The 12157-nt window shown below is 46.8% G+C and overlaps 2 protein-coding genes across 2 annotated transcripts; one reads left to right on the top strand and one right to left on the bottom strand.

Moving 5' to 3' along the window:
- Positions 1–224: 224 nt before the first annotated feature.
- Positions 225–2739, top strand: rfc3 (replication factor C (activator 1) 3). The gene is made up of 9 exons (XM_058086064.2): positions 225–423; positions 611–748; positions 1001–1068; positions 1136–1233; positions 1302–1483; positions 1549–1685; positions 1760–1858; positions 2356–2425; positions 2497–2739. Exons 1-9 carry the CDS (start codon positions 337–339, stop codon positions 2686–2688), a joined length of 1071 nt encoding a protein of 356 aa, XP_057942047.1. The 5' UTR covers positions 225–336; the 3' UTR covers positions 2689–2739.
- Positions 2710–11102, bottom strand: kl (klotho). The gene is made up of 13 exons (XM_058086063.2): positions 10382–11102; positions 8528–8958; positions 8384–8463; positions 8165–8327; positions 6723–6828; positions 6495–6644; positions 5063–5304; positions 4784–4979; positions 4503–4681; positions 4318–4425; positions 4135–4240; positions 3911–4037; positions 2710–3198 (listed from the first exon to the last, which is right to left on the bottom strand). The coding sequence occupies exons 1-13, from the start codon at positions 11099–11101 to the stop codon at positions 2864–2866; spliced, it is 2943 nt and encodes a 980-aa protein (XP_057942046.2). The 5' UTR covers position 11102; the 3' UTR covers positions 2710–2863.
- Between the last annotated feature and the right edge of the window lie 1055 nt (positions 11103–12157).

Below are 12157 nucleotides of genomic sequence, written 5' to 3' on the forward strand. Positions count from 1 at the left end.
AAAACGTCACTGCCCCCTGCAGCCTAAACGCTGAACAGCAGTTCAAAACCACACATTACTGCAATTGTTATATTACTTTATATTTGATGAAATGTAAAATATTCATGCTGTCATTTTCAAGTGTATTGGACTGAAAGAGAACTATTTCGTTTGTGTATTTAATTAGTCATAGGCGTTAGAAACTTTTTCATGTAATTTCACCCCTTTGACTTTCCGTAGCAAAAGCGGAAGTAGCAGCAACGCGGCTGGCTTCTGTGGAAATAAAATATTTCGCGGGAAGATTAGCTTCCTGTCAAGTCGGATAAACACGACCGAGTCTCCTAAATTGACGCCAAAATGAGTTTGTGGGTGGACAAGTATCGACCCACGTCCCTGGGGAAACTGGACTATCACAAAGAACAAGCGACTCAGCTGAAAAACTTGGTGAGACTTGTTGCTAGCATTAGCATCGTAAACTGAGTCCGTGAAGTCCACACGGTAGACACTTTCTAAGGACAGTCATCATACGTAAAGTCATGTCATAGTCCAATCAGGGCAGGAGTAACCAACAGAACCGCAGCGTTAGTTATTGCTATTATTTGTTATTATTCCATTATTGATTGTGTTGCAGGTTCAACGTGGCGACTTCCCGCATTTGTTGGTCTACGGTCCTTCAGGGGCAGGAAAGAAGACCCGCATCATGTGTCTGCTGAGAGAACTCTATGGAGCTGGTGTGGAGAAACTTCGCATTGAGCACCAGACTGTGGTGGTGAGTACAAGTCCTCTTGGCACCCAAACGACAGCTTGCTGCTAATGGTGTATATTTGCTATGGTTACTTAAAATTGATTGTGCACCGAACCACTTGATGTTGGGATTCTAACAGCAGCCTCTTTAGGCAGTACACCGGGGGTGGGTGGATCGATCCAAATATCTACCGGATCGATCGATTTCCGTATTTTATGAACGATGGACTTTTCGATAATCTATTAGTCATGTCTGACGAAAGAATGTTGTGTTCAGGCCCCCTCCAAAAAGAAGATTGAGATCAACACCATCGCCAGCAACTACCACCTGGAGGTCAATGCCAGGTAATCCATGACTTTGAATGATTCGATTTCTGACGCTGACATCAGGTTGCTGTTGTGTGCTGCTCAGCGACGCCGGCAACCAGGACCGTGTGGTCATCCAGGAGCTGATCAAGACGGTGGCCCAGTCCCAGCAGATCCAGTCTAGCACGCAGAGAGACTTCAAAGGTGAGAGGGTGATCCGGGAACCACTGTAGACGCCCGCTGATGTCGCCCCCCCTTGTGGTTCTTTACAGTGGTGCTGCTCACAGAGGTGGACAGGCTGACCAAGGACGCTCAGCATGCTTTGCGGCGCACCATGGAGAAGTACATGTTCACCTGCCGGCTCATCCTCTGCTCCAACTCCACCTCCAAAGTCATCGGACCCATTCGCAGCCGCTGTTTGGCCATCAGGGTTCCTCTGCCCAGCACAGAGGAGGTACCATGGATTTGGCTCCTAAAAGTGCTCTTTCACGACCTGAAAACATTTTCTGTGCTTTTCAGGTGTGTCATGTTCTGACTTCAGTGTGTAAAAAAGAAGGTCTTCTGCTCCCGCCGGAGTTGGCCAAACAGATCAGCCAGAAGTCAGGTCGCAACCTCCGCAAAGCTCTCCTGATGTGTGAGGCCTGCAGGGTGCAACAGTGAGTCAACTCGACACACTTTTCTGTAAGACGCACAACAGGAAGTGACATACCTCGGCCTGCATCTTCTATAGGTACCCCTTCTCACCCGACCAGGATGTCCCGGAAACAGACTGGGAGGTGTACCTCAGAGAGACGGCCAACGCCATCGTCAGCCAGCAGAGTCCTCAGAGGTAAGCCCCGGTTAACAGACGCTTTGCTAAGCTAGGCCGTGTCCCGTGTGATGCTACCCCCTGCTGGTCATCTGCTGTCTAGCACCGCCCCCTAGGGTACCAGACCCAAGAGGCTAATGCGGATTTTTTTTTTTAAATCAAATTTTAACAATAGCAGCAAAAAGCTTGACTGCTTAGTGGAAGAAAATATGTGCCGCTAAAAAAAAGGATTTAAGCATTTTCCGACAAGAAAATGGCTAAATGAACTGAAATGCAGATAGAAGGCAATGACAAGACACTATACTGGTCACTAGGAAGAACATGCAAACTCCACACAGAGATGGCCGAGGGTGGAATTGAACCCTGGTCTCCTAGCTGTGAAGTCTGTGCGCTAACCACTAGACCGCCATGCCGCCCTATTAACAATAATTCCAATATAAAAGTAGATTCTGCCACTTGGAAACACATTTATCATCATTGACTTGATATCAGCATGTAGTGTGGACCTTCTCTTGCAGGTTGTTGGAGGTTCGAGCTCGGCTATACGAGCTGCTGACTCACTGCATCCCTGCTGAGATAATAATGAAGGTACACACACACAAACACACACCATTCTGTCAGGATATTAAAGGCGCCCACTCCTGCTCCCCCGCATACAGGGTCTAGTGACGGAGCTGCTCAACAACTGCGACGGTCACCTGAAGACGGAGGTGGCGCACATCGCAGCGTACTACGAGCACCGCCTGCAATTGGGCAACAAGGCCATCTACCACCTGGAAGCCTTCACCGCCAAGTTCATGGCCATCTACAAGAAGTTCATGGAGGACGGCCTGGATGCCATGATGTTCTGACCTGGAATGGACTTGACCCGGTTTATGATATTAAAGTGCTTGTTGATAATATTAACAGCTGGTTTATTTCCCACCAAAAGACACACAACACAGTTTCTAAGTCTACATGACAGTGAGACCTCTCTCAAAGAGGTGATGCACGAGCTGAGCAGGTGTCCATCAGAAGAGCTGTCAATCAGTAAGCGTCTTTACGTCTCTTGGTGGTGTAGTAGAGGACCAAGCCCAGCGTGACCAGCACGGCCGAGGCCACCAGCATCAGGAAGCCCACCACGGGCCACTTGACCAGCACGCTGCAGCCCGGGCACGCCAGGGGAGAGCCGGGGCAACTTTGGGCCGCCGCCCCCTGCACGGGGAAGCCGTTGTGCTGGATGATGTTGCGATAGTTGGACAGTGAGGCTTTGACCACCATCTCATCGTGTACATGGCCGTACAGCCCAAAGCCCGGGTCGCGCTGGTCGCTCAGGGCGTAGGCGAAGTAGCCCTTCAGGTTGACGCCATCCAGGGTGAATGCTGTGACAAGAACCTGGTATTTTAGAACCTTAAAAACACCATCTTACAGTAAAAACAGTATTTTAGTCTTGAAAGTGTTGGACATGAAAACACAGTAGTATATTTTTCTAAAATCACAAATACTTCAACTTGCTGATATAGTTCATCTTCAAACAGCTAAAATAATGCATAAGGCTAAAAATAACCAATTACCTAAAAATGTCATCCAATACTTCTCTACAAGAGAGGTACATTATCAACATTATTAAAAAAAAAAAAAACTAACTGTATTATGGAAAGCAGGAAGTGAACAAATGAAACAGTTACTGATTGTAAAAGTACCAGATGGAGGGGTAGGATTTAATAAGCTTTGCTTCTTCCTACTCCTTTTGGACATGTGGAACTGGGAAGTGATTATGGGATGCACTCAATTGTAATGTGATGCATGTTCAAATGAAATAAAACCATTACCATATTTACTACAATATTTAGCAAATTAATTTCAACAGCCATATTGTGAGACAAAACAGTATTTTGTCATGAAACAGTAAATTGGCGCGAACCATTACATTTTAGCACTAAATGTTATGCAATGTTACAATAAAGGAAATGTTGATATGGTTGTAGAACGCTAAAAAGTCAAATTGGAGGCCAGTGACAGTGGAGCGTCCATGTTTGTGTTGGGGGTCGCTGACCTCCCGTCAGAGTAATGATTACACAACGTTGAGGTCACCTTTGAGGGCTTCGTTGATGTAGTTGTAGAGGTAATAGACCCTCAGACTGTCCTTAAAGCGGGCCGGGTCCTCTTGGACGCCATTGGCCATCACGTAGACGGACACGTCAGGGTAGCGCTCCTTCACCTGCAACACAACAGCAACGCTAGAGCTAGCAAAAGACAGGATGATATACTGCAGGTTGCTCCTCCAGCCACCAGAGAGCGCTCATAAGTATTCTCACCCAGTTGAGGGCCTTCCTCAGCCCCCATGGCACCACAGGCCTGGGTGACATGATCCACGTGGTGTCGATCATGTGTTGGACCTCCAGCATGGATGTGTACGTGTACCTGCGGACACCACAAGGTGATGATGGAATACGCGCGTGTGTGTGTGTGTGTGTGTGTGTGTTCACATCACAACTCACGAGTCCTCCTTGGCGTGCGTCACCAGCTTGGTGCTGAAGTGGCTGATGGCAAAGAAGTCGTAGGTTCCTCTGACCAGCTGCTTGTCCTCCTCGTTGAACACGGGGAGTCTGGATCACAACCAACACAAGACACGCTATCACGCTATGGAGCACAAAAGGACGCGATGCCCCCCAGAGGCGGTTACTCGAGCGAGTTGAGTTGTCGGAGCCAGCTCCTCATTCCCAGAGGATAATCCCCGCTGCCGAAGATGGGCTCTGCAAACCAGCCCACCCTGAAGTCCAGAACCCGTTTAGCCGGTTCCACGTCCTCGCGGCTGAACGAGAAGGCCGGTTCCATCCAGTCCATGTGCAGGGCCAGAGACACCTGAGGAGCAGCGGGAACAACACACGTGTGTGAAGGCTAGAGCCATGTGGTGTGCCTAGACGGGCGTGGCCTGGCTAGGTCGGGTCGGGTCGTGGCACTGACCTGGCCGCCCTGGGTGGGTCTGAAGTTGCGGTCGTAGGCACGCCATGCCAGAGCGTGTGCACGCAGCATCTGATGGGCTTCCTGGTAGCTCACCATCTCATCATTGGGCTCGTTGAGCGTGATCCACATCTTCACATACACGCCCAGCTCTCTGAAGCACAGCCGGGCGTAGTCGGCAAACAACTCCGGAGTCTCCCTGAATGCAGCACGCAACTTTGTCGTTCCAGGTAGATCTATCCTTTATAGCGTAGCAGTAACGTGATTCTTTCAAGGTCACACCTGTCGAGCCACCCGTTGCACCCCGTGGCGTGGAGTGTCGTGGGCAGGCTGCTGTGTTGGCGCGTGTGGTGCCACAGAGTGACCACGGGCGTGACGTTGGCACGCAGCAGCTGTCGGCTGAAGCAGCGGTAGTACGCCAGCAGGGTTCTGTTGGGCCGGGTCACGTCGCCCGAGGGCACTAGCGCCGACCAGTTGAGGGAGAAGTGGAAGTGGGTCACGCCCACCGCATGGATCTCGTTCACCTGACAAAGAAAACACCCGATTTGAAGAACTTGGGATTGTTTGCAACATACAGTGGCCCTGTGTGGAAAAGTGATTGCCCCTAAAGCTAATAACCGGTTGGGCCACCCTTAGCAGCAACAACTGCAATCAAGCGTTTGCGATAACTTGCAATGAGTCTCTTCCAGGAATTTTGTCCCACTCATCTTTGCAGAATTGTTGTCATTCAGCCACATTGAAGCACCTTTTCAAGGTCATGCCACAGCATCTCAATAGGATTCAGGTCAGGACTTTGACTAGGCCACTCCAAAGTCTTCATTTGGTTTTTCTTCAGCCATTCAGAGGTGGACTTGCTGGTGTGTTTTGGATCATTGTCCTGCTGCAGAACCCGAGTTGGTTTCAGCTTCAGGTCACCAACTGGGCATCTGGGAATTCATGCTTCAATTTATCCCAGCACTTCCAGGTCCTGAAGCAGTAAAACAGCCGTAGACCATCGCACTACCACCACCATATTTTACTCTTGATATGATGTTCTTTTTCTCAAATGCGGCGTTACTTTTACGCCAGATGTAATGGGACACACACCTTCCAAAAAGTTCAACTTTTGTATTTCCCCAAAGGTCTTGGGGATCATCAAGACTTTTTCTGGCAAAATTGAGACGAGCCTTAATGTTGTTTTTGTTCAGCAGTGGTTTTGGTCTTGGAACTTTGCCATGCAGGCCATTTGTCCAGTGTCTTTCTTATGGTGGAGTCATGAACACTGACCTTAACTGAGGCAAGTGAGGCCTGCAGTTCTTTGGATGTTGTTGTGGGGTCTTTTGTGACCTCTTGGATGAGTCGTCCCAGCGCTCTTGGGGTCATTTTGGTTGGCCGGCCACTCCTGGGAAGGTTTATTTCATGTTTTCGCCATTTCTGGATAAAGGCTCCCACTGTGGTTTGCTGGGGTCCCAAAGCTTTAGAAATGGCTTTATCGCCTTTTCCACAGTAAGCCAGTTTTAACAGTGGGGGAAATCACTTTTTGACACAGAATGATTTTTTTTCTCCCTTAATAATAAAAACTTGAATCTAAAAACTGATTATGTCATGCACTCAATTGTAATCTGATACATGTTCAAACGAAATAAAAAATAAAAACGATTTTTTTTAAAACCATTATTTTCCACATCCCCACAACAATAACACTGCCTTAGTTGATATACGGTTCAAAGGTCACCTGCTGACGTATGCTGACGTAATCAGCGCAGCGTGGGTGTTGCCGCATAGGCGGCGCTATGAGGCCATCCAGCCTGATCAGCTCGCCGTTGTTGGAGATGTTCCACACGTACACGCTGGGGTCTGCAAACTGGCTGGGCGTGGTCTCCACCTGCTCCGACCAAGGCCAGCAGAAGAACATCAGGGAGACAATCACCCATGAAGACCTTTCAGCTTCAGCTGGGCTCACCTGGATGGAGTTGGCAGAGACGCCCCACACAAAGTCACATGGGAACACTCCTTGTGCCGGACGGTTCTCCGGAAGCTCTGGGAAGCCGTTCCTCTGGATCACGTTCCTAAACACACACAGTATGAACACAAATGACGTGCTTGCACCTACGTGCACAGTACATGACATCACTGCAGAAATGCACCACTGTAGACTGTACTCCAAGGTTCCACCATGTATATCTACTTGTTCCATTCCGCTGTAGCGTTTTTGTATCCTTGTTATCCTAAAACATATTGCTCCATAGTCCTCCTTTGCACCTAAGATTGCACCTTTGACATTATTTCATCATGGCGGCGTATAGCCGTGTGACTTATGCATTCTTTCAACATGTCCGGCGGTCCAACCTTTTGTGCGTTTGGACGCTGGATATTTTATAGACCAAAAATCCCAACTATCCCTTTCAGGTAAAGGAGTACTAGCTAAAATAATACAGTAACAGTTAATAGTACGAGCTAAGGCAGGGGTGGGCAAACTTTTTGACTCGCGGGCCGCATTGATATGACAAAATTTACAGGGGGGGGGGGGGGGGCAGACTATATATTTTACACGTAACAGTCCACCTGGTATTATCTGTAAAATTGTCATGCAATCTGCTATTATTATTTATTATTTTATATTTATATTTAAATATTTTAAAAATAATACAATATTATAATAATCACAATAAAATTAAAATAATAATTATTATATTATTATTATGTAAAATATGCAAATATAACAATAATATTATATATAATTAATATAATAATTAGCATTAATATAATAATTATAATAATCATAATAGTTCTAATAATTATTATAATAATCTAATAATCTAATAATAATCTAATAATAATAATAATAATTATTATTATTATTATTATTATGTGCTTGTGTCCCTTTTTTCAGGAGCACTTTGTAAACAACAGACCATGTCAAAAAACGAAATTGCTAAAACCATCAAAAGGTTGGCTCAGGCCATGATGCCAGGTTGTATGTTGAGTTTAAATGAAATACTTTGGAAAGATTGGGCGGGCCGTATTCAAACACTTGGCGGGCCGGATGTGGCCCCTGGGCCGTAGTTTGCCCACCCCTGAGCTAAGGAGTTCAATTGTATGTTTTTTAGTATTTTATACAGTACAGAAGAGTGATATTGTAAGTAATGCAGTAACAGTTGAAGAGAATAATACATGAACAGAGTAACGGTTGAAATAAGAGTACAGTAATAGTAAAGTAATGCAGTGAGTGTAATAATACAATTATAGAGTGAAAAGTTAATGTCCAACTTGCTGTAAATGTCTAATAAGACTTTGTGCTGACTGAAGGGAAATAGAACTTCCTGTTTAGCGAGTGGCTCACACACACACACACGCACACACACACACACACACACACACACACACACACACACACAGTGTTACCTGTAGAAGGTGGCTGAGGTTTTGGGTTCTCTTTTGACGTCAGGAGTGTTGAAGTCCACGTAGTAAAGTCCTCGTCTGATCCCGTACTCACGATGCCACTCGAAGCCGTCGATGAGCGACCACGCCGTGTAGCCAATCACGTTGACGCCGTCCATCACGATGGCTGCAGGACATTCGGATGAGTATGATGAAGGTGAGGAGGTCACATGACTGACTCACATTTGAGGGCTTCGGCGATGAATCTCTTCAGGTAGTACATGTGTTTGGGGTCTTTGGTCTTGGTGCCGCCCAGCACGTACCTGCGTGAGGACCACCATCAACACACCAAGCAAGACACCACAAGAGTAGACAACCACAACGTACCACCCGCTCTGCACCACAAAGATGGCAGGTTTGTCGTACTCGGCGCTGACCCAGTAGAGCAGCATCCTGAGGTCCAGATCCTCCTGCTGACCAAACTTGAGGCTGTCGTTGATGAGCTGGAAGCTGAGGGCGGCGCCGTGAGACAGTGCGAAGAAGTCGGCCGTGCCCCTCACCAAAGCCCGCTCCTCCTCGCTGAAGGAGGGGAGCCTTTGTCCCAAGCGGGCCTTCATGCAGGGCGGGTAGTCTCCGTCCGTGAAGAGGGGCCTGGCGAACCAGCCCAGCACGTGGTCCAGAGAACACTGACACCTGCGGAGGCTCTCCAGACGTGTGTGGCTCGGTCTGACCCAGTGAGAAGCCAGCGCCATGGACATGCGGCCATGTTGGCGAGGACGGTAATGGCGGTCGTAGAGGTGCCAGACGGCCGCGTGAGCCTTCGGAAATAAAACATGATACCTTACTTACGTATACTGATAGCACTGAAATCACGATACTGCTCATCGCCACTTGGGGGCATCATTGCATGGAATGTTGCTATGATATGCTGTGATGAGCCAGATATTGACTTCATTTATATAATACAATACGCTGTATGCAAACATTTATATACTGTACTAAACAAATGTTACACTATATCACAATTCTATTTAAAATGTACATTGAAAAAATATCAATATATTATTTCATTGATCAATGCCTGCATATTTTGAATTGACTATTCATATTTAATATTTTGACTAGCTACAGGTCATACAGTACACACAAAAATTAAATATGTTTATGTAATTATAACATATTTATGAAATAGTTGCATCTTAAATTTCATATAGACATGAAAATGGCTGTGTTTATTTTTATGTATATTGTTTCTAATATCGGCACATGGCACATGTATGGCATAATATACACAAAATTCATATATTACATTTAGAATTTTCATATTAAACAATTTATATAATAATAATAATATTAATGTTTATATAATTTTAATTTATTAATGTGGGCTGCACGGCTGTCTAGTGGACCTCACAGCAAGGAGAACAGGGTTCAATTCCACCCTCGGCCATCTCTGTGTGGAGTTTGCATGTTCTCCCCGTGCATGCGTGGGTTTTCTCCGGGTACTCCGGTTTCCTCCCACATTCCAAAAACATGCTAGGTTAATTGGCCACTCCAAATTGTCCATAGGTATGAATGTGAGTGTGAATGGTTGTTTGTCTATATGTGCCCTGTGATTGGCTGGCCACCAGTCCAGGGTGTACCCCGCCTCTCGCCCGAAGACAGCTGGGATAGGCTCCAGCACCTTCCGCGACCCTCGTGAGGAAAAAGCGGTAGAAAATGAATGAATGAATTTATTAATGTCACTATGGGGGCTGCACGGCGGTCGAGTGGTTAGCGTGCAGACCTCACAACTAGGAAAATGAAAAAATGAATCATGTCAATATTTGTATTTATATTGTTGCCGCTTACACGCCTTATTTAGCTACATGAAATATGCAAAAATACATAGAGAATTGATACATTATTTTTTTTAATCGGATAGAATGATATCTTCTATTAAAATGTAGCCTTTAAAAAGACATATTTCATCATGTTTAATGTATTAATTAAAATGTTTGGAGGTTATATAGATTGGAATATTTTGACCGTTTCCAGATAGCTATTGTGATAATCACATTGTTATACAAAAATTGTGAACATTATCATCCTTGCAGAGGCTGAATTCCATGAATGTAATGAGATGATGTACCTATAAAGATATTCTATTACTGTATCATAATCCCAGCGGTAATAATACACGTCTAAAATTAGGCAAAGTCAATCGAACAAGGAAAAACGCCAAGGAAAAGTGTCTCAGACCTTCAGGAGAATGTGTCCCACTCTGAAGGGCAGGTCGGGGTCGTTCTTGATGCCGGGGGCGACCACCCCAGTGCCGTATCCGTGACGGGCCACCACGAACGGGTTATCGATGGTGATCCACAGCTTGACGTCATCTCCAAACGCCTGGAAGCAGAAGTCGGCGTAGTCCCGGAAGATGTCCACCATGTCCGGGTTGCTCCAGCCGCCCAGGCTCTGCTGGAGGTTCTCCGGGAGGTCCCAGTGGTAGAGGGTGACCACAGGCTCCACCCGGGCCTCCTTCAGCCTCCTGATGAGGGTGCGGTAGTAGTGGACCCCCGCCTCGTTGTAGCTGCCCCGGGTCCCGTTGGGGAAGATCCTGGACCAGGACAGCGAGAAGCGGTAGTGGCTGACGCCCAACTGCCGGATAGCGCGGATGTCAGCGGGGATGTTGTGGTAGCTGTCGCTGCCCACGTCCCCCGTCGCCATGCGGTTCCCCCCGCGGGTGAAGGTGTCCCAGATGGACAGCCCCTTCCCGTCCTTGTCGAAGGCCCCCTCCACCTGGTAGGCCGCCGTGCCCACCGCCCACATGAAGCCGGGGGGGAAGGTGTCGTACAGGAAGGCTTTGTCGCCCGGGTAGGGGAGTTTGTTGAACCGCGTCCACGTCTTCAAGCCCGCGTTGGGCTTGGCGGACGCGGACGCGGACAGGGCCGCGCACGCCAGGAGCATCAACCAGCGGGTCATGACACACTTGTCTCGCCGAGCGGCGTTGCGTGGGCTCGCTGACTTTTCCTCCCCGGGGGGAGGATCTGTCAATCATTAGCAGAGCAGCTGACGGCAGCAACATCTCCGGCAGACAGCAGGGCACAGGTGAGCGCTCCCTTTTTTTCTTCATCTTCATGCAGGAGGTGACTCAGGTGCTCCGGGAGGCCCTAATGGGAGCATCGTTATTGCCATCCATCCCCCATAAACGCATTTACATGTCACACACACTCATATGCAAACACTCATCTTATCGTCCTGCTTCCGGTTGCTATGTAACGCAGTCTTCTTCCTGGACGTCTGTGCGCCATAAAAACACACCAAGTCTTATCGATACCCAAAAACATCAGTTAGACAGTTATTATATTTACACTTTATTACCCCGCAGCACTGGAGAGGGGGGGGGGGCGAATGTTGACTTAAAAGGTCAAAGAATGAAACAAACAATCATGTTTATGTAACAAATATTATCATTAACTTTCGTCCTGGAGAAATTAAAAGGTGAAAAAAAACCTTTACTCTTCTGCCCCCTTGTGGATCTTCATGTGCGGTATTGATCATTTTCAAGTGTACAAAGGAACATTTGCTAGAGCTATTTCTAAAGGGGGGGGGCTAAAGTAGACCAAAGTATGTATATTGGTCTTTTTTAAACAAATTATTGACTTTTAAATATTTCAGAAAACATCTTATTGTGTTTAACGTATATCAGTGGTGTCCAAAGTCCAGCCCAAGGGCCACCTCAGGCCCACGACTTGTTTTTTTTTTGTTAGCCGATGGCCTATTTCAAAAATGAAAAAACAAAACGAGGCACATAAACATGACCTGCATCAAAACACTGGGGAGGATGATGAGGGCGACACTGAAAAATGGACAAAAACAAAAAGCATTGACCTTGATTTATGCGTTCAACAATCTCAAATTAAAAACCTTTAAAGGACACCTATGATGCTTTTCCAAGTTTTCTGACCAATAAATAGTTAGAATGCTTGTATTCTCGTGTTAAACAATGCCAAAGGTCCAGATAATGAAGTGAGCCCT

The sequence above is a fragment of the Doryrhamphus excisus genome, linkage group LG21, assembly GCF_037039965.1.
Source record: "Doryrhamphus excisus strain RoL-2023G ecotype Guam linkage group LG21, RoL_Dexc_Guam_v1.1, whole genome shotgun sequence".
NCBI classification, from domain to species: domain Eukaryota; kingdom Metazoa; phylum Chordata; class Actinopteri; order Syngnathiformes; family Syngnathidae; genus Doryrhamphus; species Doryrhamphus excisus.